This window comes from Pararge aegeria, chromosome 14, assembly GCF_905163445.1.
Source record: "Pararge aegeria chromosome 14, ilParAegt1.1, whole genome shotgun sequence".
NCBI lineage: Eukaryota > Metazoa > Arthropoda > Insecta > Lepidoptera > Nymphalidae > Pararge > Pararge aegeria.
Genome location: NC_053193.1, coordinates 11,503,051 through 11,528,144, shown reverse-complemented (window position 1 = coordinate 11,528,144; position 25,094 = coordinate 11,503,051). Strand labels below are relative to the sequence as shown.

The 25,094-nt window shown below is 34.8% G+C and overlaps 1 protein-coding gene across 3 annotated transcripts in view; it reads left to right on the top strand.

Moving 5' to 3' along the window:
- Positions 1-25,094, top strand: part of LOC120629127 (putative inorganic phosphate cotransporter) — a 71,706-nt gene that overhangs the window by 28,360 nt on the left and 18,252 nt on the right. Inside the window, exon 1 of one of the 3 annotated variants that reach the window (XM_039897919.1) lies at positions 3,603-3,810. The exons of the other annotated variants lie outside the window; for them this stretch is intronic. Within the exon in view, the coding sequence (XP_039753853.1) occupies positions 3,777-3,810 (34 nt within the window). The 5' untranslated portion in view covers positions 3,603-3,776. Of the gene's footprint in view, positions 1-3,602; positions 3,811-25,094 lie in introns of those variants that run through there. 3 annotated transcript variants of the gene reach the window in all.

The following is a 25,094-nucleotide window of genomic DNA, read 5'->3' as shown; positions in this document are numbered from 1 at the left end:
CATTACATAGATTTTTTTGCGTGTATTTCTAATTTAAGCATATTGTACGTAGCATAAGCAAAACGTTCCTTACCTTTAAAGAAAACGTATTTTTAGTTAAATTTAAAAAAAAAAAAAACATTTTAGAGATAATTACATACCATACCATTTATAGGCTGACTAACATCTCTCAACTCTTTTAATGGTTCTTTTTCATTTTTGACTTCGGATATAAAGGGGGAAGAATTATTTGTTCTAATATTTTTCGCCATAATATTTTTTGACCTTGACAGTTTGACAAAATCGGTAGCATTATTTTTTGAGGTGATCATTTCTTGCTCAACAGTATAGCCCGAAGTGTTTATGTCTTTTTTGAGAGTAACATTTTTTCAATTAATGGGTTTTTTATAAAATCTAGATTTTAAAAGCTACGTCTTGTCAGAGTCGGTGTAGTTTATCCCAGGTTTAAAATCAAATTATCCCAAATTATTTATCTTTTTTTTCCTTTTCCGTTCTTTGCAATGTCTTCATTCTTTTTTATCTTATTATTCCTCTGCTTAGCCTACGCATTTTTTGTGCTGTGTCCGATGAAATTATTTATCTTAATTCAAGACATCAGCAATCTTAGTTTTACAATTTAAGGTCTAAACAACCAGTCTTTTTACTTCCTTGATGAAAGCATCGTCAGTGTAACGCAACAATATCTCGGAGTTGTAAAATCTCTTTTTGACTTACAGTTGTAGTTTCGCATCCTTAAAATAAAAAGAAATGGTCTAAGATTTTTAGGTATACAATTGAAGGTAAGTTATTGCAGTCAAGGGAACACTCCGGGAACAACCAACTCCGTCAGGGCGGAACTTCTAGCCCCAAATAACGTTTATATACGAAGGCTGACATACTGGCCAGCTAAAGTAATAAATTATAGGCATACCTATGCAATAATAAACCTTAACAATTTCACTAAAATTTAGAAAATAGTTTAAACACAAAAGTACTTACTTACGTGTCATTTTGACACCTATGTTCACACAGACTCACAACCATTGTCGCTGAAGTGACTAAAATAGCTGCCGTCGCGGCGCAACACCTGAAGCCTTAACAGTGCACTTCAATTGTATTGCTATCACTTTTCCTTATATAGTTATAACTTTTGGAACAACTTACCACGGTTACTTCCAGCCCCGCTATCTTACTTGCAGACAGGGAAAGCACTGAAAAGAAATCCCCTAGCGATCCCAAAGTCCCAAACTTAATAAAATATACTATGCACTATAGTAAATACACCCCTAGTATTTGTTTACAAAACGTTATTGATATGGGTTTTTACGATTATGGAACAATAGGTTACCATCTATTCTACGATTGAAGTATTGAACCGTAAAACCGATATCTTCATATCGACAAGTTTCAGTTTGTGCCGCCTACGTCTCTTTGACATCGTAGAACCACTGAGCTGGATATATTCCACTAATGCGTTTCCTGGTATGGAGTCGCCATTCAAGAACTTTAGGACCCTTATCGCATTCAACAGTTCTCTGATGTGCCCACCTATTGCCACTTTAGGTTTGCAACTCTGTAATCTATATCGGTAACTGTGGATTTTCTGCGGACCTCATCTCTCTTTATTAGATCATGTATTGATCTACTTCGTCGAAAGTTCAAATAGACTCAGGTATAGCATAGCTCTCTCTATCAGCCCTACTTTTTTAAACGAAAAAAAGTAGGTATACAGTATTATGCAAAAGTGCACACTAAACTTGACCGTCGTGTTACAAATAAAACTGGTTCCATTAATAAATGCCCCGGAAGTGTGTCAGTGACATAACGTTTAGGTTAAGTTTGGTTTGTGTAATTTTTATTACCTGACTTCAGAAAAGGAGGAAGTTCTAAACTAATGCGTATTAATATATTTTCTTTCTCTGATTTCTTTGAAATTTTTTAAACTGCTTCATGTGATACTATTTTAAATTGGTAGAGAAAAATCACTAGATTGTGTCATATAATAGTAGTTTTATAACCAATAACTGCAATAACAAAAATCATTCGCCTTATATGTATTTGCCTAATTTGTTATAATAACTGTAAGGCAACATTTCGGCATCAAACATAATAATATGTAGCGTGATTTACACCAAAAAATCTGTCATATCTACTCCCAAAGCTAGCTTTTTATATATATTTTATTCTAGCACAACCAACAACAAAAAGGTTCGTTGTTCAGCTTATTGATTTGTTGTCGTATTAAGCTTATTTGATGCTAAAGTTTGTTCATAGAAGCCAATTACCCGCGGTTTCGAACGCACGGAATTTCCTAAAGCACAAAATAATCTAGCGCACAAATTGCTACACTTTCCTGTCTTACTCACATACATACACACGTTGCATTGATATACTTAATAGTTTTGATTAAATTTAATCTTTTATTTCTAGAGTTCCTCTTAACACAACTATCCATTAATACGGTATGAACTTATTTTACTTATCAGAAATTGTACACTATAAATTGGAAGTACTTAATGTTTGAAACAAAATGGTTTACCATTTGTATTGAAGTTTAATATAAAAACTGCCTCGTTGGTAAAGTGGTTGGCATATTCAACTCTGAATTACGAGGTCATAAGTTTGATCCCCGTGCCGAGTCAAATATTATTAGCTATTAAGTATTTTTTGTAGATACATTCTCAGTACGTTAATACAAGACCCGATTTAGAAAATTGGTGTTTTTTACCCTCGTGTCAGCCTCGGATCAGAAAGCACCCTAAGGGACAAAAATAGGATGTGAAAAAACCACAGTAGGTAGTAGTTACAGTACGGAGTTAGGAAATTGGTGGTGTCTACTCTTATACTCTGAAGAGCTAGTTAATCCGTCGCGACAGTAACGGTTATTATCTCTAACATGTAAACAGCCCGTTAATTCGCATATAAAGAGTGTTTGTTTGTTCGTTTTAAGTATTTATTGCTCACACACATTTTATATAAATTAAACACAAATACAGAAGAAACTTAAAATAATAAAAATAAAATAGAGCGTGTAAAGGCGGTCTTATCATTAAAGCGATCTCTTCCAGACAACCTTTGACGTTAGGAAAAAAAAACGAAGGAACGGGTTGGTGCAGCAATTTAAGTATAAAAAATATATATTTATATATATACAAAATAATTTTAATAAACTACTTACTCATAAATTCTTATACTACATACATATTATACATAATACATATAAGTATATACATATTTAAGCAATATACTACATACTATAATATTACATAGATAAGAAATGGTTTTCCAAACGCTTCTTGAATACATTTACAATTTGAATACATTACAGGGATTGAGCCTTACGTATGTCAGCAGGCAGGGAATTCCAGAGTCTAACACAATTAACCGTAAAAGAGTTACTATAGTATTTAGTAGAGTGGTGGGTTTATGCTCTAAAACCTTCTCTCTTATGAAAGTGGCGGCCTGTGCCAACCAGTGGTACATTAATGGGCTAATGAATGATAAAGTATATAGATGAAGTCGTTTAAAACCTTATCCTGGTAATTGGTGCAGTGTGAGTGCGCAGGCAGGCTATATAGAGGCAAGGTGAGTGCGCGGCCACTTGATTTCACGTCTACGCCGCGTAAACCTCGCGCGCGTTATCGATGCGGTCGCGCAAATCGCAAACTTATTCGCCCACGTTTATCCGATCGTCTAGTTGAAATAAATGAAAGCTTGTGATATCTATACAAAAACACGTTGATTATTAAAGGACTTTACGTGCTTTTTTTATTGAATGGTGAATTATTGTTTTTAAAATGTTGACCGGTTGGCAGTTACTTTTGTCGAAATGTAAGTATTTTTTTTTATATTATTGCTTGCGAATTCATAGTGATTTTGGTCTTTTTTTCAAACAGTATTTGCGTATTAAGGTATATCTGCGGGGCGACTTTTTGCGTCTTTTATAATTTCTTAGGAACTAGGAATTTTTATTCATAGTTACAGGTATTAAAATATGCTTTTTTATATATTATTTGATTGTTATAGTACATAGACAGATTTTAGTTATACTAATTTAATATTTTACAATTTACTTAGGCTTCACTTACTATCATTATTGATCGTCATCCTAATTACCGGCCGACTACACGGCACGGGTCTCCTACAACAGTGAAAATGGTTTAGTCGGGGTCCACCACGCTGGCCTTTGCGGATAGGTTTATGGAGAGCATTATGGAGAACTCTCAGGCATGCAGATTTCCTCACGATGTTTCCTTCACTGTTAAAGAAAGTTATATTTTAATTGCTTAATCGCACATAACTTAGAAAAGTTTGAAGTGCTTGCTGGAATTCGAAGTTATCCTATCATTATTACACCCATCTAATGACGTAAAAGTTATATATAATACCAAATACAAAATGTGACATTAATATTAGATTTAAGTTGTTTAAGTCGTAATAAGGTTGTAGGTATCTAAGCAACTCATATTTTGTATCAACCTCAGTTTTATTCAAATGTTATACGCCAGAAATGTCTGAATGGGTGTAAATGTTTATGTTCACAACAAATAAATAAATAGGGACTAGTAAGTAGAAGTAACTAATAATTCTATAGTAAATAATGCTTGTTAAACTGATTTTTTAATAAGATTCAATAAGTTAACAGTTACAATAAGTTAAGGTAAGATTTTTAATAAGTTTTAAGAAAACGTTAGGTATTATTTATTACCTTAAAAGACTGAGCTCAATAATAAACAAACTGAGAAATTCTCGTTTTACTCTTCATTTTAAAATAGCAACCGCCAATGTTTCTATCAGAGATCTAATTTGAGAGCCTATTTTATCAAAGATCTAAAACCTACTTGTTTCGGTGATCTGTGCTGTGCAGTGGCGTGCATAGAGGGTAGGTATGCACAGGGAATGCAGATTATACAAAATTATAAAAATCTGAGTACGAGATAAAAAAATATAAGGATAGGCTTTGTAAGAGTTATAAAAAGCCCACTCTTACGTTTTTATAACTCGTACTGGATGAACATAACTCATTTTATATCATCTGCATACCCCGTACGCCACTGGTACTGTGGTCTCTTATTAAAGGTTGAACTGTATATGTTACCTTATTATAGTTTAGGAACATAGGTGTCCTTGCTAATATTGATAAATAAACAAGTGATGTTAGTTTTAATTTGAACAATAAATTATGTTCCTCAAAAAAATTATAATAAAATCATAAAATACATAAATTAATTCCATGGTTATCATATGCACTCACGGCCGTGACAATTAATTGATTACTCCACATTTTGCATACCAGCCTCCCGAAACCTGTTATGACAAATGCGTTGAAATAATAATAATTATCTGAATTATATGTAGGTATAGTATTTTAATGAACGACTCGCCCGCAATCTGGGTGTTGTTGCCGAAAATTGAAATATTTAATTATAATCGCATTAAAGCTCAAATTTGCCTACAATTCTTTAGCTCGAGCTTTTGACAGAACGTTGGTAAAACGAAAATCTGAAATACAGGTTTAAAGGCACTAAAAGGAGATACTTTAGGTGCATTTTACTTTGACGATACAGACTTTACAAACACGAGAACGACTCCTCGATTACGAGTCAGCCTATCTTGTGCTAAGGCTACATAGGCTGATAGGAATGTGTTAAGCATATTCTAGTTGTTGTTTAGTGGTAAATATGATCATCTTCGGTGCACGAGGTCCCAGGTTGAATCCCGTTTTAGATCAAAATTTGTTAGTTATTGCGTTTTTTATGTAAGAGAGATTTTGAGTAAGGTAGGTGTAATATGTGTTTTTCACCCCTTCGTGAGGAGGGTATTAGTTCTATTCACAAGTCATTTGTAGTAGTAGACACAGCTTTCGTGACAGTGGAACAACTTACTATTGCCATGCTCATTTATGCTGCCAAGCAGCATTGTTTCACTTCACTGTTTTAAGTTTTCGGTTTCAATTGTACATCTTTTTCTACAAGGAGCATTGTAAAAAAGATAGCCTTACTTTAAGAACTGTCGGTTTAGAGTTAGTGTATAACAGAATTGGTACCAAAGGCTGTTATGCAAGTATCTTAATAGTATTGTAGTGAACAGGGTACAGTAATTGTTTGAATCGTTGCTCATGGAGTTCCAAAGTGCTGTCACAATCAATCAAGGAGAATTAAAGGTTGAGAAATAGGTAAATCTTCTATATAAATCGTGAATGAGGTCGCGTTCTGAAACTGGCATTATTAAGTAAGTGAGTAGATAAAATTAAAATAAAACATGAAGATAAAAACGCGGGAAGGCCGAGTTGCGAAAGTTGTCGGTTTCAGTTGATACCAATCTGTTAAACTTAGAACCGTAGATACTTACCACTAGTACAAGTTACAGTGTAATTCGACTATCGAAACACTGTCATGATACCCAAAGCGTTCTCATAATTTCACGTTAGATCGGAACAATATAAAAGTAACATAAATTTTTCGCCCCCAACGCAAAAACGACAGGGATTTATAAGTTTGACGTCTGTATTGTATTTCCGGGACAGATAAACCGATGCATCCGTTTTTGATGAAAATCGGTCCAAGATGGCCGCCACCATAAAACGGCGAATTACATATTTTTATTTTACGATTCCCTCAATATGGTTATTTTAAATTTTTAATTTATAAATCTTTAGTATTATGTGAGAGCTCGCAAATTCTATTAAAGCCAACTTTAAAGCAGAATCGTTAACAACTTTTATGGTTTTATAGTCTTAAATGTTGTACATATAGTGCTTATTTTATATGATACATTTCGCAGAAAATATGCGCTGTGCTCATGAACTTTTCATTCAATCCACACCTTTGTTCCAAATGCGAAGCATCATAAGCACTACTAATTCGCAACGCAAAAATCTGGAATGCCCGTTTTGTCTTCCCTGATACCTATAATATGGAATACTTTAAATCAAGTTTGAATTGACATCTTCTAAGCAAGCGCGATCCATCTTGCGTTGCATTTTAACGTACAATCAGGTATCACTGCAGTCAACCACTGTTCTATACATAAAAATTTAAAAAAAGTATTCTGCTGGAAGAGTAATTTCCATTTTCTCTGACCTTAAAGTATTTTAAAAATGTTAAGTTATTTGGATACTCGAAAATGAGTATGTCAGGAGCGCAGAAATCTTGAAAGCACTAAGGTTTCCCCTCTTTCATTGTACTCGTAGGTACAAGAAAACTTTTGTTTGTTTAAATAATTCACTTAAACGAATTGATGTTACTTTATTTGACCCTTCTTATGAAAACATTCCGTTTACAAGGTACAACTCTACAATATGTTATAAATATTGTAGAGTTTATAATACATTGAAAATATAATATTTTAGTATAGGCCTTAAATCTAAATACCTACCACGAAACAAGCGAGCTTGAGGAAAATTTAACCGCTGCGAAGGTTTCGAAGTGTCAACACAATTTATGATTATGAGTAAAACAACCTTTCCTCAAATATGCACCCCATTAGGATGAACCCGAACCTAATAATATAATATGTATTTTTTATTTATGTTTGTTTTTATCAACTTACACCATTATATGGCTATTAATGTCAGGCACAAGCCTCCTCTGTCATAGAAGACAAGGTTTAAGAGATTAATTTTATACGTATTAATCCTAACTAATATTATAAATGCAAAAGTGTGTTTGTTTGTTGGTTTGTCTTTTCTTTACCTTGATTTTTGGGATTGAATCAGAAGGACGGAGAGTAACATAAAGTGTTGTAAAAAACAGTAGCAAACTCGGACTAAGAACGCGGGAGTAGTGGTGCAGTGATAGGATATTGGTTAGGACTTCGGTTAAACTTTTAGGGGCCTCAGGGTCACAGTTCGAATCCCAGCACGTATCGGAACTTTTTAAATTATGTGTGTTTTAAGCAAATGTCACTTGCTTGAACGGGATAGGAAAACATCGTAAGGAAACATTCATGACTGAGAGTTCTTCATAATGTTTTCAAAGGCGTGTGGAGTTCACCAATCCGCACTGGGCTAGCGTTGTGGACTATAGCCTAAAGCCCGTCTCATAGTGGGAGGAGTACCCGTATCGTAGTGAGCCGGTAATTCAGTTGAAATGATGAAGATGATGTTAATGATTAAGAAGAAGAACGCGGGCAACAGTTATAATATTCTTAATTTGATTTTATCTGGCGAAGATGAAAATGGTTTGCGGTTGTCATATATTATATCCATCGATGATGAAATTCTACAACGCCGAAATTATTCATTTCAATCTGGCATCTGAATGCCAGATTGAAATATATCTGCCATCTGAAGATATTGGATGCGATTGATTATTTTCTTCGGGCGTGAGTAAAATTCCTGGTTTAAACGATTGCATTACGAAGGATTCTTGAAGCACAATATAACATACCAGCCAATGGAAATATTGTATTGGAATGTTCTGTTTCTATTATTTCCGCGTAAATGAGAATAGATCATTCACGCTTCATAACTAACTAATATGCATAAGAAATGTGATACGGTGCGATGTCATTGTTATCGCAATTGAATGAACTGAATGTGCCATGTCCAAACAAATCAATATAAGGTGTTTTATCTGGAGGTCTAGGATTTAATAAACTCCGTAGGTATTTAAATTAATATAATTAAATCAAATCAAATGTCTGTCTTGTACTTTTTCTTGCCTTTGTACCAGTATTTGTACTGTCAGCACTACTAATATCTAAGTATTCCTTGTCCACCCACTTCCATCAGACGTCACTTCAAATTCGTTCACGCAAACTATCCATCTCTTTTTTGGTCTTCATCTGATCGATCGATTGCGAATTTGCAGAAGTATTTATCACAGCATTTTATCTGGAGGTCTTTGATTTCATTTGCCATTTTTAAATCCATATAAATAAATCAAAATTAAATCTCTGTCTAGTAATTTTTCTTGAACTTCTTCTCGTCTTTCTTCCATTGTTTGTGCTGTCAGCACTACAATATTTATGTCCTCTTTATCCACTCACTTCTATCAAACGTCATTTCATTTTTGACAGCCGGTTGGCGCAGTGGCCAGCGACCCTGCTTTCTGTGTCCAAGGCGGTGGGTTCGATTCCCACAACTGGAAAAATGTTTGTGTGATGATCATGTTGTGATATTATAAGTATTTATGTGTATTATATTCATAAAAATATTCTTCAGTCATCTTAGTACCCATAGCACAAGCTACGCTTACTTTGGGGCTAGATGGCGCTGTGTGTATTGTCGTAGTATATTTATTTATTATTTTACTAGCTGTTGCCCGCAACTTCGTCTGCGTTTGATTTTTTTTTTTTGATTTGGCATTAAATTTAGTTGTAGTTCTAAAAAAATTTAAAGTACTTAGTATAGCTAAGCCTTGAATGAGAGGTTTACTGCTGTCCGCTGAGGAGTTCTGTCCTCTATCTCCAACCACAGTTTGGACAAAATTAAACACAAATTATAACCTCTATAGTACAAAAATAATTATTTAAATCGGTTATAATTTGTCGGAGTTATTGTATAAATTGTCAAACACTTTCATCCCCTCTCCCAAGGGAACCGAGCTTAATGTCGGGATAAAAAGTATCCTATATTACTTCTAACACTTTCAAGAATATGTGTACAAAGTTTCATGAGGACCGGTTAATTAGTTTTTGCGTGAAAACGTAACAAACCAACTTACATTCACATTTATAATATTAGTAGGGATGTATTTATTATGCTCAGCCTTTTCACCCAATCTCTTTCACACAACCCACCCCTCTCTCTTTAGGTCTTGGCCTAATTTTTTTTTCATTCCACATCCCATTTTCTATGTTCTTTTTTATAGTTATAAGTAACCGATGTAACGAACAGATGGCTTACTTGGTAAGTGGAAAACTATCGCCCATTCGCAGAACAACACTTCGCAGGGCATGCAAAGAACACGTCCTACCAATTGCTCTTTGTTACCATCAACTTGAGGCATAATTGTTAAGCCACATATGCCTATAATTACAGAGGCAACAACGCCCTTCAGACCGGAACAAAGCAATGCTGCAGATATAAGAATTGCATTAGCACCTAGTTACTTTCCCGGACGGGTTCTGGCTAAAAATTCTCCTGCTACTAAACTATCTGCTTAATTATATCAAAATCCTATAACAGTCAACTGCTGTTCAAAAGCTTGTTTACCCATAATCACCACGCGATAGTAAAATAAAGAAAGAAAATGAAAAACTACAATGAATTCTAAAGATAAAAAAAAAAAATCAGTTAACATTAGTTAAAATGAAACACCAGTGGCGTGCATAAACTTTTAGTCATGGCGGGCAAGTGTAACAAATCTTATTTAACAAACACAATTTAACTATTGTTACGTAGCTATTAAATTTTTTCAATATATTCGCTCGCTTCGTTCTTTTGTCACAGTTATTAAAATTATTATAGCCATAAAAATATTATCGCACAGTCTGCGAATGAGTGTCATACTTTTTCCTCTGAGCCTCTGCCGCCTAATAATCCGAGCTTTAGAATTAAAATAACTAATTTAAAAACATAGAGCGTATGAAAATGATTGTGATAGGCGTTAAATTCATTATCAATATTATCAGCCCATTATCTATGAGAATCAGAAGAGTTTAGGCCGTAGCTCCCGACACTGCCCGACTGTGTATATATATATATATCTGTGGCATGCATATTTCACTACGTTGTTTTCCTTCAACGTTGAAACAAGTGAGAATAAATTGCTTAAAACGCATATAAGTCCGAAAAGTTAGAGGCATGGAATAAGTCGCTCCGAAAAGGAGGCCTTAGTCTTACGCACTTAATGTCCTTAAGTTCCTGTTATAGTATAAAGGATTACGTTAACGATAAGAAAGCTTGGGCGAGAACTATTGCTCTAACCAGGTTGCTTCTCAAATATTTTCAAATGCAAATGTGAGATGGTGATAACAAAACGAACACCCAGCTAAGTTTGTTTATGGACTTCTTCTTAGACCAAGGTGCGTTTGGAACCTCTCCTAGCCTTAGTTTTAAGTTTACGAATTTAGTTAATTTATTTCGCCATAACTACTACGCATCTAAAGTGCCATCTATGTCCTATTTGAATAAAGAAATACAAATTTACTTTGACTTTGAAAGCTATGATCGTTTCAAATAATAAATAATATACAAACAAGCCTCGTCTACTCATAAGAGACTGGGATATCATTACTACCTAACGAATATTATAAATTCTTAGGTGTATTTGTTTTTTTTTTGTTAGTTCATTTGTCATTGCTCAACAGCCTGAATAAACAAACAATCAACTTGACTTTTGGCATAGTGATAGTTGAAAGTATGGAGAATAACAAATACTTTTTATCCCCAGAAAACTAACCGTTCCCAAGGTATTTGTGAAAAACCGTTGTAAACGCGGACGAAGACGCTGGCAACCGCTAGTAAAATAATAATTAATAATGATTAACCAATCTACCTGAAGTTGGTGTTAAATTTGAATTCACACTTTGCGTACCTTTTCGTTTTTATAAGAAGTAAGCCACTACCATGAACTGTATTATTGGCTTTGAAAATACTAATTAAGTGAATTATATAAATTTTTAATGCTCAAAAAAAAAAGTATAATCACACGAATTAAGTAAGTAGTTTGTCGATTTAAAACCGGATTCTCAAGCATGCAAATAATTTACACGCTCTATACAATGTTGTGAATTTTAATAACCATTTTGTTTGCCACCTTCATTAATTTCGTTGGTTTTTATTGCCATTAGCAAAGAATTCGGCAGCACGCATTAGTGGCTCAAAGTTATGCATGCAAAAAATTTCGGAAAACCTCAACTCATAGTTTCGTAAATGAATTTTAATGAATCTTTACTCTTGACCACTTCAAATTAGTAAACATTATTAAAAAGTATAAAATAGTACGAACTTGTATTATTGTATCCTTAATTGCAACATTATAAATCCTTTCCTTTCAACTTTTCCCATTGCTAAGGATCATTGGAAAAGATAACTTATAGAGTTAAATATTTCAAGTCAATAACTTTTGTAGTTTATTATTTGAAACTTATTTTGCAAAATAATGACAATATAAATAAAAACACGAGTTACTTATCTCTCATTTAACATGTAAAGTAACTAATTTAATACTAAACATTCAAAGAATTAATAAATAGTCCTGGAAAGAAACCAGACTGTGTTAAGTTTTTTATTTTCTCTCATATGCTAGAATTAAATGGTTACAGCTTTATTACGTCATACTTGTAACTTTATAACTCACTAATTTCAACTTGTGGGATAGATACTTCAGACATCAAATTCAAATTCAAAACTTCTTTTTTCATGTAGGCCTATCACAGGCACTTATGAAGCGTTCATACATATAATATGTTTACATGATTGTAAGGGGATGGTGATAACTTCGTTCGCCAACTTAAACCTAAAGCTACGAGGGTTCCAAATGCGCCCTGGTCTAAGAAGGGCCCACAACAAACTTAGGCGGGTAAATTTTTTTTTGTTATAACCATCTCACAGTAAATTTATATTACGCTTTGAAGTTAGAGCAATTCACACCCAAGCTTTTTTATCGTTTAAGTAATCCTTAACGTTATAATAGGATTTTTCTGTAAGCTTATATCTATATATATATAAAAGAGGATGTTTGTATATATGTCATCGATAAACTCAGAAACTATTTGGCCGATCATTATGAAAATTGGTATGCTTATGTATTTTTTCACGGAGAAGGTTTATATGCTATGCCCATTGATGTAACTCCCCACCAGGCGGCGCTGTCAAGTATCGACTTCCGCCCCGTTCAACCGATTGTCATAAAAATTGGTATGACCATGTATTTTTCCACGGAGAAAACGAACATGCTATGTCCATTGATGTAACTCAAAGGCAAAGGTCACTGACTGACTGACTGATTGACTGATCTATCAACACACAGCTCGAACCACTTGACGGATTGGGCTGAAATTTTGCACACAGATAGTTATTACAACGTAGGCGTCCGCTAGGAAAGGATTTTTTTAAATTCCATCAGGGTTAAATATGGGATGAAAGTTTGTAAAAAATTCTTCATTTATCAATTTATTTTTCAAGCTACATCAATTAAACTTTGATTTTAGGTTTTCGATTTATAATAAAGAAATACGTATTTCATAGGGGATCAAAATTTATATGAAAGTTTACGATTTTCTAAGTAATTTCCGTTCATATTTTTCTATAAGCAGCAAGACCTTTTTTTAACCCTTTGTAGTAAATTTAACAAATCAAAAATAAAACTTAACGTGAGCGAAGCCGCGGGCAAAAGCTAGTTTTATATAAACTTGAAACTTATTGAGCACATTAAAAGCTCAGTACGTGTCCCATTATTGGGCACAGGCCTCCTTTTACGTACGAGACGGGTTATAGAACTAACGATTATTTTTTATGTATTTACTCCAGATATAAAATATCTGGAGTAAATAAACTAAAAACTCCCGGTTGGTGCAAAGAATTTCTTGTCAAAATATCCCAACACAAATTTCTGCCCCGCCCTAGAAACCTGTCTTCCGATATACATGGAATAACATGCTACTAGAGCAACGATCGAGTGTCTTAGAGAAACAGAGGCACTTTGACACAAGGAAAACAAAGTAACGAACCCTATAACTCAACCCTTGGTGACCTCACTTGCGCGGTAACCGCTACCTATGGTCATAAAAGTGGGAGGTCCCGGGTACGTTCTCCGGCAGGGTATTTTTGCAATTTTAAATTCTGAATTTACTTTGATCTGGTCTGGTGGGATTGGCAGTGGCTAGCTACCATCCTACCAACAAAGACGTGCCGCGAATCGATTGAGCGTTCTGTAACATGTCGCGTAGAAACGGATTAGGAGTATGTTTTGCCACACCCTTAATTGAGTGCCATTTCAAATAAGAGGTGTAGAACCTTAAGATTCTCACGCTTTTACCTGCCACCCGATTAGATAGATTTCATTAAAGGCCCCAGCAACTCAAATGAATAAAGGATTTAAATTAACTTTCCTCTATTATGTCTTTGGGAAAATCTATCATTTGTGCCGCCTACGCTGTTACGAGTATAAACATGATTTAATGGATTAAGGTGAAAGGGACTAGCCTGCTCGACGACTCTCCTGCAAACGATATTAAAGCTAAGGCTGCACCGCCATTTAAGGCATGATGGCAGTATCAAAGAATAGCTAAAATATTGTATTTATCTAATGTTATTATAATTCATGTATTAAGAAAAAAATATTTTTATTTATATTCGAAGTGAGATTGGTATTTTTGTATTTTTGTGAGATTGGTTTTAAATTAGGCCTAAATATAATTCTCATTTTGGTATTTATGTATTTTGGTACTCTTGGCACTATCCCGTTCCCTTGCTGTAAGCTCTATCTACAAAGCTTGCCTGTAAGAGATTACTTGCAGCAATAAGGCCGCCTTTGCTTGTCTACATTGTGTACTGTATACTCCTTTTCCTTTATGTTATACGTGCAATAAAGTGTTTCTTCTTCTTCTAATTAGAAAAACAATAAAAATAAAAACAAACTAACATTATTCATTTATAGTTATTTATTTAAAAAAAAACTGTAAAATCTAGAATTCAAAATTTTGACGTCCCGTCTATAGAAACATAATTCTTTGCGTTTGAACTTCGAAATTCTCTGCGTACATCGAGCGTTTTAGAGGAGAATTTACGAAATGAACGCCATTGAGTGTTGCACTAAATTAAATCCATATACCTTATTTATTTCTACGCGGTATCTTACAGGCATATGAGGCTTATAGACCTTCAAAAATTCAAATTCAAAGTTCAAATTCAAAATTCATTTATTTCAAGTAGGCCTAATTAATAAGCACTTATGAAACGTCAAGTCTGTTTGTAGTGACTCTAACACCGGTTCGGAAGGCAGATTCCACTGAGAAGACTCTTTTCCAACATCATTTTAAACTTTAACAATCTTTAGAATTTTTCTGTTTTGTGAGAGATGAGAGCGGAGCGGCCTGCTTCCAAGCAGCCTTGTCGTTAAGGAATTCATCAATCGTGTAGTAACCAGGATTTGTTAAATGTGTTTTAATATATTGCTTAAACTTAGGTTAAAGTAGATCTAATATTACCTTCGGTATCCTGTTATAAAAGCCCACGCAGGATTTCTATACTTTTCTCAGACGATATGCAGATATCACTAATTTATGTCCGTTTCTAGTTAGTCGACTGTTTATATCGACTTTTTCTTCGCCTTAGATACTCGTAGATGGACACAGGGCGGCACTTGTAGGGCTTGTTCCTTGGATGGAAGTGAAGTGTTGCTCGGTTTATAGGCGATGGTTTTAAAATAAGGCCTACTTTGTAGGCGAATTACTTTGTCGTTTTTTAAGCTTCTTTAACGTTTCTGTGTATAAACAGCTTTAAGTGTATCAGTTGGTACGCCTGCGAAGGTCACACGTGATTCAAAGATTTACGATAGTTTAGCAAATTGAAGGCTTGTTGGTGTGGTGAAAGGAACTTACTCATATCAATACTAAGTGTTAACATCCAAAGTTTACCAACTAACTCGTTAATACTGTTTAGCTCGTTTAATTCCCAATGTTGAGGACTTGGGCTCAAAAAATATACAGCCAGGAGGTAGAAAGTTGACGTTCTCCACCCGCTTGCCTTAGAACGCATTTCGTGTTATGGATCCAGGTACTAACTGCTTAGTTCGATTAAAGTCAGAGCAGCGTAGTAAGTTAAAGCTAGCGGTCCGCGTCCAGCATTGAGACATAAATAAGCTGATGATGTTAGTTTTTTTTTTTTATAGTTACCATTTTCGGGACATGCAGATGCCTATTTAATTTTAATTGGTAAAACATTACAAGCCTAGAAATAAATAAATAAATAAATATACTACGACAATACACACAACGCCATCTAGTCCAAAAATAAGCGTAGCTTGTGTTATGGGTACTAAGATAACTGATGAATATTTTTTATGAATAATATACATAAACACTTATAATATATAGATCAACACCCAGATAAACAAACCAAAACTTAGTAGGGAATGCTAGCAACACGTCCTGCAAACTGCCGCCCTGTGCCGATCAACCTGAGGTATAGATATTAAATGTCATGTGTATATAATTACGCCGGCAACCAAGCCCTTCAGGTCGAAATGCGGCATTCCAACAATGGTGCTTGGAGGCAGAAATAAGCATAGCGATAATACCTAAACTCCTGTGAGTTTCAGGATGCGAAGAATACTAATTTTAGTAGTTTGTGTTATAATAAAATAAAATAACCCACTTCCGGACGACCTCTGCCACAAAAAAGCTCTACTAAACGCGCTAAATAAATCATGGTAGTTTTCAAACAGTACCTAAGTAAAAAGTCTCACATAAAAAAACTAACACTGGTTTTATGTCTACCTAGTTTCATTTCATCATACATCAAACCTATTAAATACTTAATAATACTTATAGACAAGGAAAAGCTACTGTTTTAAATTGAGTTCCCACGTAAATTGAATATACGCTTTGCTACGCAACCATGGTATGCATTCCATTAATTCCGAACGAGAAATAAACTCTTGAAAACATCGCTGTAATATTATGAATTTTGACTATACTTTTCCTTTATGCCTAAGCCTTTGACTCGGAAAATAATGGCACCTGTTAATAATTACACTAGTCTATAAAGTTAAAACGTTTTTTTTAACACGAAAACGTATATCAAATTTTAAACTACTATTTGCAACAACATGTAAGAAAAAGACTTGGGGCACTGGGGTCCAGGCTTCATTGCACACATGGTAGAATTTAAAAAGATCAGATCTTAATATTAAGAAACTGATTATGGCATCAGAATTGCATTGCATGCATTTCATGGTTGTAACTCCCACTTAACATCATTTCTTCTCCTTGAGACTGACATGGATGAGGTACATGATATACTCATGAACCTGAAGTCCAATAGCGCTACTGGCTGGGACAATATCCCAACCAGCTTTCTCAAGTTAGCTAAACAAGAAGTTGTCCCAATTATTGTCCATTTAGCGAATTTATGCTTTAATAAGGGAGTTTTTCCCTCACTTTTAAAGAAATCTGTTATAACTCCGGTGTATAAGGATGGGGATAGAGATGATGTCAATAATTATAGGCCTATATCAGTTTTACCTTCTTTATCAAAAATTTTAGAAAAACTCCTAAATATTCGGTTAATAAAATTCTTGAATAAATATCAAATACTATCAAATTCACAATTCGGATTCAGACAGGGAAGATCAACTGAAGATGCAGTAACTGCTATTACGTCTTTTATTACAGAGCAAGTTGATTTAGGTAAAAAATGCGTCTCAGTTTTTCTTGATCTCAAAAAAGCCTTCGACACTGTCTCTATCCCGATTCTTGTGCGAAAATTGGAATTGATCGGAATAAGAGGAATAACGCTGGAGCTATTCAAAAATTATCTTTCAGTTCGTACTCAGAGAGTTAAAATTGATCGACACGTTAGTAGGGATTTAGACATTACATACGGAGTCCCACAGGGAAGTGTCCTTGGCCCTACTTTGTTTCTAATATACATAAACGATCTGTGTGAATCGGAGAAAAGTGGAGCCCGTATTTTTTCATACGCCGATGACACAGCAGTCGTATTCACTGGCAATGACTGGGATCTGTACGACGGGATTCGGAATTAGGAATGTCGCGTATTGCTCTTTGGTTGAATAATAATTTGCTAACAATTAATACTCAGAAAACAAATTATATGTGCTATTCTTTAACCAAAAGGACAGAACCTAATATTAGCTTCTCTGTCAAAATTCATAAATACAGTTGTAGCGGTGATTGCGATTGCAGTTGATCGGTTATCCAAAAAGTGGAAAAAGCTAAATATTTGGGTATAGTTTTAGATCAGCGACTCTCATGGCATAATCATATTGATTTAGTAAGTACGCGTATTAGAAAACTTATTTGGATTTTTAAGAAATTAAGGCATGTTGCATCAACTAACATACTTAAGACAATTTACCTTGCTTTAGCTCAATCTATTATAACCTATTGCATCCCCGTTTGGGGTGGTGCTACTAAAGTAAAGTTTTTAAATGTAGAAAGGGCCCAACGTGCCTTACTTAAAACCATGTATTTTAAGCGTTATCATTTCTCCACTGACAATCTTTATAAGCTTTGTGACCTATTAACTGTCAGAAAATTGTATATCTTAAACTCTATTTTGAAAATGCATAAAACAACAAAGTTTGATACTAGTCGACTAAGTGGGAATAGAAGAATATGCAATGTTTTACTCAGTCATAGAACAAGGACTGCTTTTGCTCGTCGACAATACATCACGCAAGCCACCACTCTTTACAATAAAATAAACAAAGAATTAGCTATATACCAAAAAACGTTTTTTGAATGTAACAAAACATTGACAGCCTGGCTGAAGACACTAACCTATGAAGAAACTGAGGTGCTTCTTCAGTTTATTTCTATTTAAAATGTAATGGATATAGACGCACTTAATAACATGTACACACACACTCACACACAAACACACACTCACACGCGCACACACACAAACATAAACACACCATATATACCAAGACACACTACTCAATCGTTTTATTTTAATTTTATCTTGTTTTTGCTATGGAAGAGTAAGGCCTCCTGACACAGGTATTTTGATGCTTACTAGGAGGTCTTTACAACATGTATCATTTACAATGTAAGAAACGAAATAAAAGATTTTTTTTTTTTTTTATAGAATATGGCATTAACAATTAAGAGGGCTCGTGTGGTAAGGTAAAAAAAATGATTAAGAAATTAAAATAGGATTTCTCCGACAATATCCTAGTCAATTTTATTCACATTAAGTTTGCCCGTGTAATAGTTATACGCCTCTAAATACCTAATGGCGCTGTATGCTTAATAAATGCTAAAACAGTATATTATAAATAAAATTACTGCAATACTAAGCAAACCGACGTTACTAGTAATTCAAAGCAACAAAAGATCTTAATTTCATGGTCTTCTGACATTGCAGTCTGAACAAATAAATTTCAATTTATAACCTGCAGCCCACACCTGTATAAACAATTCGTCTAAATTCTTCATGATTCAAGCGTCAAAAATTCATATCAATATACATTTACTTAGCTTTTAGAACACTTAAAAATAAGGTTAATTTTCATTCTCGTGATGATTGTATTACATCATATACCTACTAATAATCAAAGCCATCATTATCAATTCATTACCGGCCCATTGTAGGGGGTCTCCTCTCACAGATGAGCGAGAAAAATAAGAGTTTATACAGTAGGGTGATAGGTCCTATATATCACCATTATTAACATGTTGCCGGTCCACTACAGGGCATGTATCTCTACTTATAAAGGGTTTATCTTATCTTTAAAGGGTTTAGGAAGTAGTCCACCACGCTCACCGATTTCAGATAAGTAAACTTCCACGCCTATGAGAACATTTTGTAGAGCTGCATGCAGATTTCCTCAATCCACGCAATCTTTTCCTTCACCGTTACTGAAAGTAATATTTTTATAACTCGGAAGTTTGAGGAGATGTCGAGGAGATGCCAGATATCGAACTGTGTCCCGCCGAAAGGGACGCTGAAACCCTAACCATTAGGCTATCACCGCTAAGTACCCATAAGTATACGCTTGTACCACGCGTCGAAACCAAAATTATTCCTGCCGAGTAAAGACAAATTGCATGGTATGAACGCACAAAAAATTTATGAAACAAAAACTCCTTATAATTATTATAAAGTTTGGTTGTACCTATTAGTAACGTGACGCTAATTTTTGACCGAATATGAAAGGTTTATTATTTTATTGAAATGATTTTTGAAAATAAAAAAGTTACGAGTAGAATATGAAATACAGTATTTATTTACCTTCTTTAAAGAAGGTTCTCGCTTGACCAAAAAATCATACAATTTAGACCCGAGGTAGGTACCAACTTAATATTCTAGTCATTAATTCCTTTCAGAATCAGGTTATAATAATGAGTGCCACGTTGAGGTATGTATACAACGTAGTACGTACATTAACGTATGCATGTTACACCAGAGATTACTAGTTTAAAAACTTTTTCTGTGCATTAATGCATTTCTTCTATTTTTTAGCAACGGAGTTTTGGTTCCACATGATTCAATTTGGATATTTATAATTTCTGAATTTCCCTTTGTCTATTCTGGTGGGAGGCCTTGGCCGTGTCTAGTAAGGTCTGTCCAAGTCGTGCCACCAAGTGTTTTAGCGACTGATCGGGGGTATAGGTTTATACAACTGACAAACCATAAAAGGATAGGCTGCTAACATTTAACATCTATCATTAGTGTCCAGGGACACGGAGATTATACAACGCTAATTTCTTAACTTTAGTCGGATACTATGAATTTATACTTAGTCAAAAAAGTTTCAATACCCAAATATCTGGTTAGACCCTGAAATCGAACCCAGCATCTCTAGATCCGTAGTCCGTAGTAAGCGTGTGTGTGCGCGCGCGTGTGTGTGTGTGTGTGTGTGTGTGTGTGTGTTTGTGTGTTTGTGTGTGTTTGTGTGTGTTTGGTTATTCTTGAATCTGAACTTGTAAAGCTTACTAAATCGTCGCTGTGTTTTGTCATGTGTCATGTGTTTTGTTGTGTGTCATGGGAACTAAGATCACTGATAAATATTTATTAATGAATAATATATACATAAAAACTACACATACTTAAAAAACCCCAGACACTGAAAAACAGCCATGTCCATCACACAAAGATTTTGCAGTTATAGAAATCGAACCCACGGCCTTGGACTCAGAAAGCAGGTTCTCTGCCCACTGCGCCAATCAGCCGTCTATTATTATTATATTAAATATCCCTTGAATTAAAAACGGAAAAACATGAGAGTGCTTTCGTGTCTCATATCAACTTTTTGTAGTCCGACATGTCACTGGTGTGTTCTTTGGCTAATAGTGCAAAATGGACACCGCCAGCCTGTCTGCCGATGGCAACTGGCCCCGAGCTGCCATTGGTCGATGGGATCGTTCGACACCGGAATGCAACTGCGGTTCAATAGAAATCTCTGCGGGCATCGACAAAAACTAACACTTCTAACGAGTTTCTCAATACCAATGCCAATTTAGGTAATCGAGTCGGCGGGAACGCGCCCGGTTTCTCCACATTGCGACTTTTTTGTAATGCATCATTATGGGCGAGCGACACTGATGATTCGGGCGCACCATGCGTAGGATTACCAGCTCTCTTGGAATGCGGGGATACTTCTATAAGAAAATACACATCCCGATCCAGAGTCTGCCTTTGGATTGGAATGTGTCTTGTTCAGTGATTGGAATAGGTAGTGCAATATAATATTATGATTATAAAAGGTATTATGTTAATTATCTTAATATTATTCACTTAGACTAAATGCTCATTTAGGTTTCAATTAAAATATTGGTGTAAAATTTAAAGGAATCGAATAGTGAAATATTATTTTCAATAATATTATACATATAAGAATTTGAATAGTTACAATTGTGGATTTGAAGTGTGACATAAAAAAACGATTTTCGTTCACTTTTCAATAGCCAGTAAAAACTGAAACATGTCAATAAATTTTAAGCTATATTTTAAGCGTTCTGTTGAAACTTGAAAATTTCTTACCCTGTATCTACGTATTGCTTAGTTTTTCTGTCAGTTCCAAACAGTGTGATCACGTGTCATATCTATTAAATCATTTGACAGCGATGATTTTTGTGTTAGTGTACAAATTTTGAAGTTTGTACAAAGAAAACCATCTCCGTTTTAGACACTGTAAAAGACTCTCAATTATAATTACAATAAAAACTACCATATTTGGACAAATAAACAATCTTCTCGACTAATTTGAACGGATCGAATGCTTAAACTGGGGCATCCTGAAACTATACCTTACCGGGTAGACACCATAGCCACAATTTGATACTTCGTCAACGGTAATTTTAACGGGCGCGCCTGTCTTAATATTCTAAAGGAGTAACTATGAAACGGAAATGTTAAGTCCAATTCGGTGACCGGCGAGGGCCGTAACATAACGAGGCTATTGTTCCAACTAAAACCTATAAAATCCTATTACCTCTTACAAGCATGATATTATATGACTCGTTCTCTCTCGGTTTTATGTACCTATATTATTGAACGCTCCATATAAATTCCTGTGACTGAGACAAGGCGTTGGACCAAGACGATCCTAGACTCTTATCTAGGATCGTCTTGGTCCAACAACTCTGACCAACCAGCTTGACTACGGACTTTCAGTAGGGGAAATATAAATATTATAATTTTAGTTAGACATCATCATCATTAGTCAACCCAACTACAGGGCACGGATTATCTTTCAGAATGAGAAATGCTTAGGCCGTAGTCCACCACGCTGGTCAAGAGCAAACCGGTAGACTTCATAACTACAAATTTCCTCAAGTGACTGACTATTTATCGTGTTTATAATATTTTCGTGCCGGGAATAGAACACGCCCCCCTGCCAGAGCGACCAACGTCCTAATCACTAAGCTATCACCTAATCACTTTTATCGACTGATTATGATGGATTGCTTAAAATACAATTTAAAATCTATTAAGATTCTATTGTTACTTAAAGTAAACATTGCTACCTGAGTCCTAACTCCTACGTAATATACGCAACTTCTTGATAGCAACAAAAAGTTAGCCTCGAGAGTCTTTACGGTACTTAACGGTCAATCACATTGTATTTCAACAATTTTCAACTACAATGAGTAGTATAAAAAAACTATGTCAATCCGTTGGCGACGTTGATCAATGCATTTCATTTGACAATATCTGCAACGCTCCCAGCCTCGACACGGTACAATACACACAGTACGTCATAGGTAAGTACTTTAATGAAAATTAAATTATACACGATGTCCCAGTGACCTTAGAGTAACATAAAAAAAATACGTACTCATTCTAGCTCTACATAAAAAGTTATCTGCAATCGTTGCCAAAAAACTGCGTAGGCATTTACCGCATAAAGGGATGCGACATCCAAGCATGCAAGATGATCGTCATAGGTAGGTAAGCATCTTACTACAAATTAAATTATAGTTGATGTCTCAATGGTCTGTAAGAAATTAAAAAAAGAAAAGAATTGATTTGACTTTTACAATTTATCATCTCATTCTCTCTTGAATTAGTAGGAAGAGAAGAATACCTACTACAATTTTAAGGGTGAAAAGTCTTCTTAGTTAAAAGTACCTCCTTATTATTTTCGCCAAAAAAAACTCAACAAAAACATTCCTTGAATATATCCTACCATTTCACTAGGCTATCACCTCGTATAAAACTAAACATATATATTTAAACCTACAAGTTACTAGCACGTCGTAAAGATTAGGACACCTTGTACCTCCGACCTGCCTTATTCGCCATTCCCATTGTCCATCTGAACAAATCTCAGTAATTATATATGACACAGGCAAGGTTTTTCTACTTGAAATTCCTTATTATCTACGTGACGGGTTTCGTACAAAGCGGAAATATTATAAGGAAACTGGATGTGATGCTTTGTTGTAAAACAAAACAGCATAATTGAAGAGTAACCGAGTTATGTTAAGCGGTAAGTTGGCTTAGGGTGGACACAGACGGTGAAAGCCGTTGGTGCTCTGGTCTATACAGTATGTAAGACTAAGTCGCTACCGGTTTTGTTGGGTTACCAGGCTGATATGGTTTGTATGGTGGTTGCCCGGCAGTCTAGCGATGTGAGCGAGAAGGATATGTGGTGGCTTTTAGTTCTGGTACAACACCCCCCAAACACCCCTCAGCGGAAAGAGTAGCACATGAACTTCGTCCTGCCCACAAGAGTAGTCATAAAATTAAAAAAAAACATATTTTATTTTAATAAAATTTACCATAACGTGGTTTTGAATATATTTTAAAACTTTCTATCATATCTATTAGTTAACTTAGAAATGATTGAATAATGTGTTCAATGTATTATTAAAAAAAATAGAATAAATACAGTTATAAGTATATTCTTAGAGCTTTGCCCACCGCTATAAGGATTCATATGTAGGTCAATTCCTCATAATGGTTGCCTGGAAGAAATCACTATAAGTGGTAAGGCCGCCCTTGTTACACAAATTTAAATGACTATGATGTACCCTTTGTTCTCTTTTATTTATTTCTGTTTTGTTCTTGTGTGCAATAAACTATTTTGAATTGATTGATTGATTGATCTTAATTTCTACTAGTTATGGTTTCCATCCATTTATTTTATATTCAATTCCCTACTAATTATGTATAATAGGTATGCGATAAGCACAAAAAAATAATATTAATTCTTTGAGACAAGTCAATCTGGGTTCTAATCGGTCGTGTGTGCATACCCTTAGGCCTTCTGACGCATCCGATCTCGTTAATTTGCAACCTTTACGGCCACTGCTTCGTAAATTGATAGTAAACTTTTATTGTTAGAATATAACGGAAGCTAATAACGTTGAACGTAATAATTATTATAATGGTGAGACATCAACCTACTTAAATAGGTAGGTAGGTAGATAAATCGATGTAAGATTGCGAGATCGAAATCTTGCAAAATTATAATACTGTGCATTTAGGTTTCTTCACACAGGACGGTACGACGACAAACGATTAGGTTATAATATTTTCCAGAAGACGGCCTTATAAATTATATTAATTCTAAATAAAGTCCTCGAAAAGCAGGAGAATCTGTATGGTGTAATGAATAATTGTTAGTGGCTTGACAAATATTTATTTATTTTATGTATACTCTTTATTTGTAAACCACTCAGAAAAACCAGAAATCATAAAGAACAAACGCATGAATAATGAAGCAGGATACAAAAGGGTGCCTCAGCGCTAAGTAGCGATCTCTGCCAGGCAACCTTAGAATTAGGAATCGAGAAGGGCTATAATATAATATCATCACGCTAAGCTCAATAGTTGCATAGCACAAATGAAGAATGTTTCAAACAAAGGGTTATTTTTCCTTTTGAGAGCTGCGTGCGCATAAAATCATGTATGACAAAGATGTTCCCCTTTAAAAGTTCTAGAAAAAGTCTGCGACAGCATATGTCTATCTCTTGTCTATCTCTTAAGCAGTGGCGTGCATAGAGGGTATGCACGCCACTGCTCT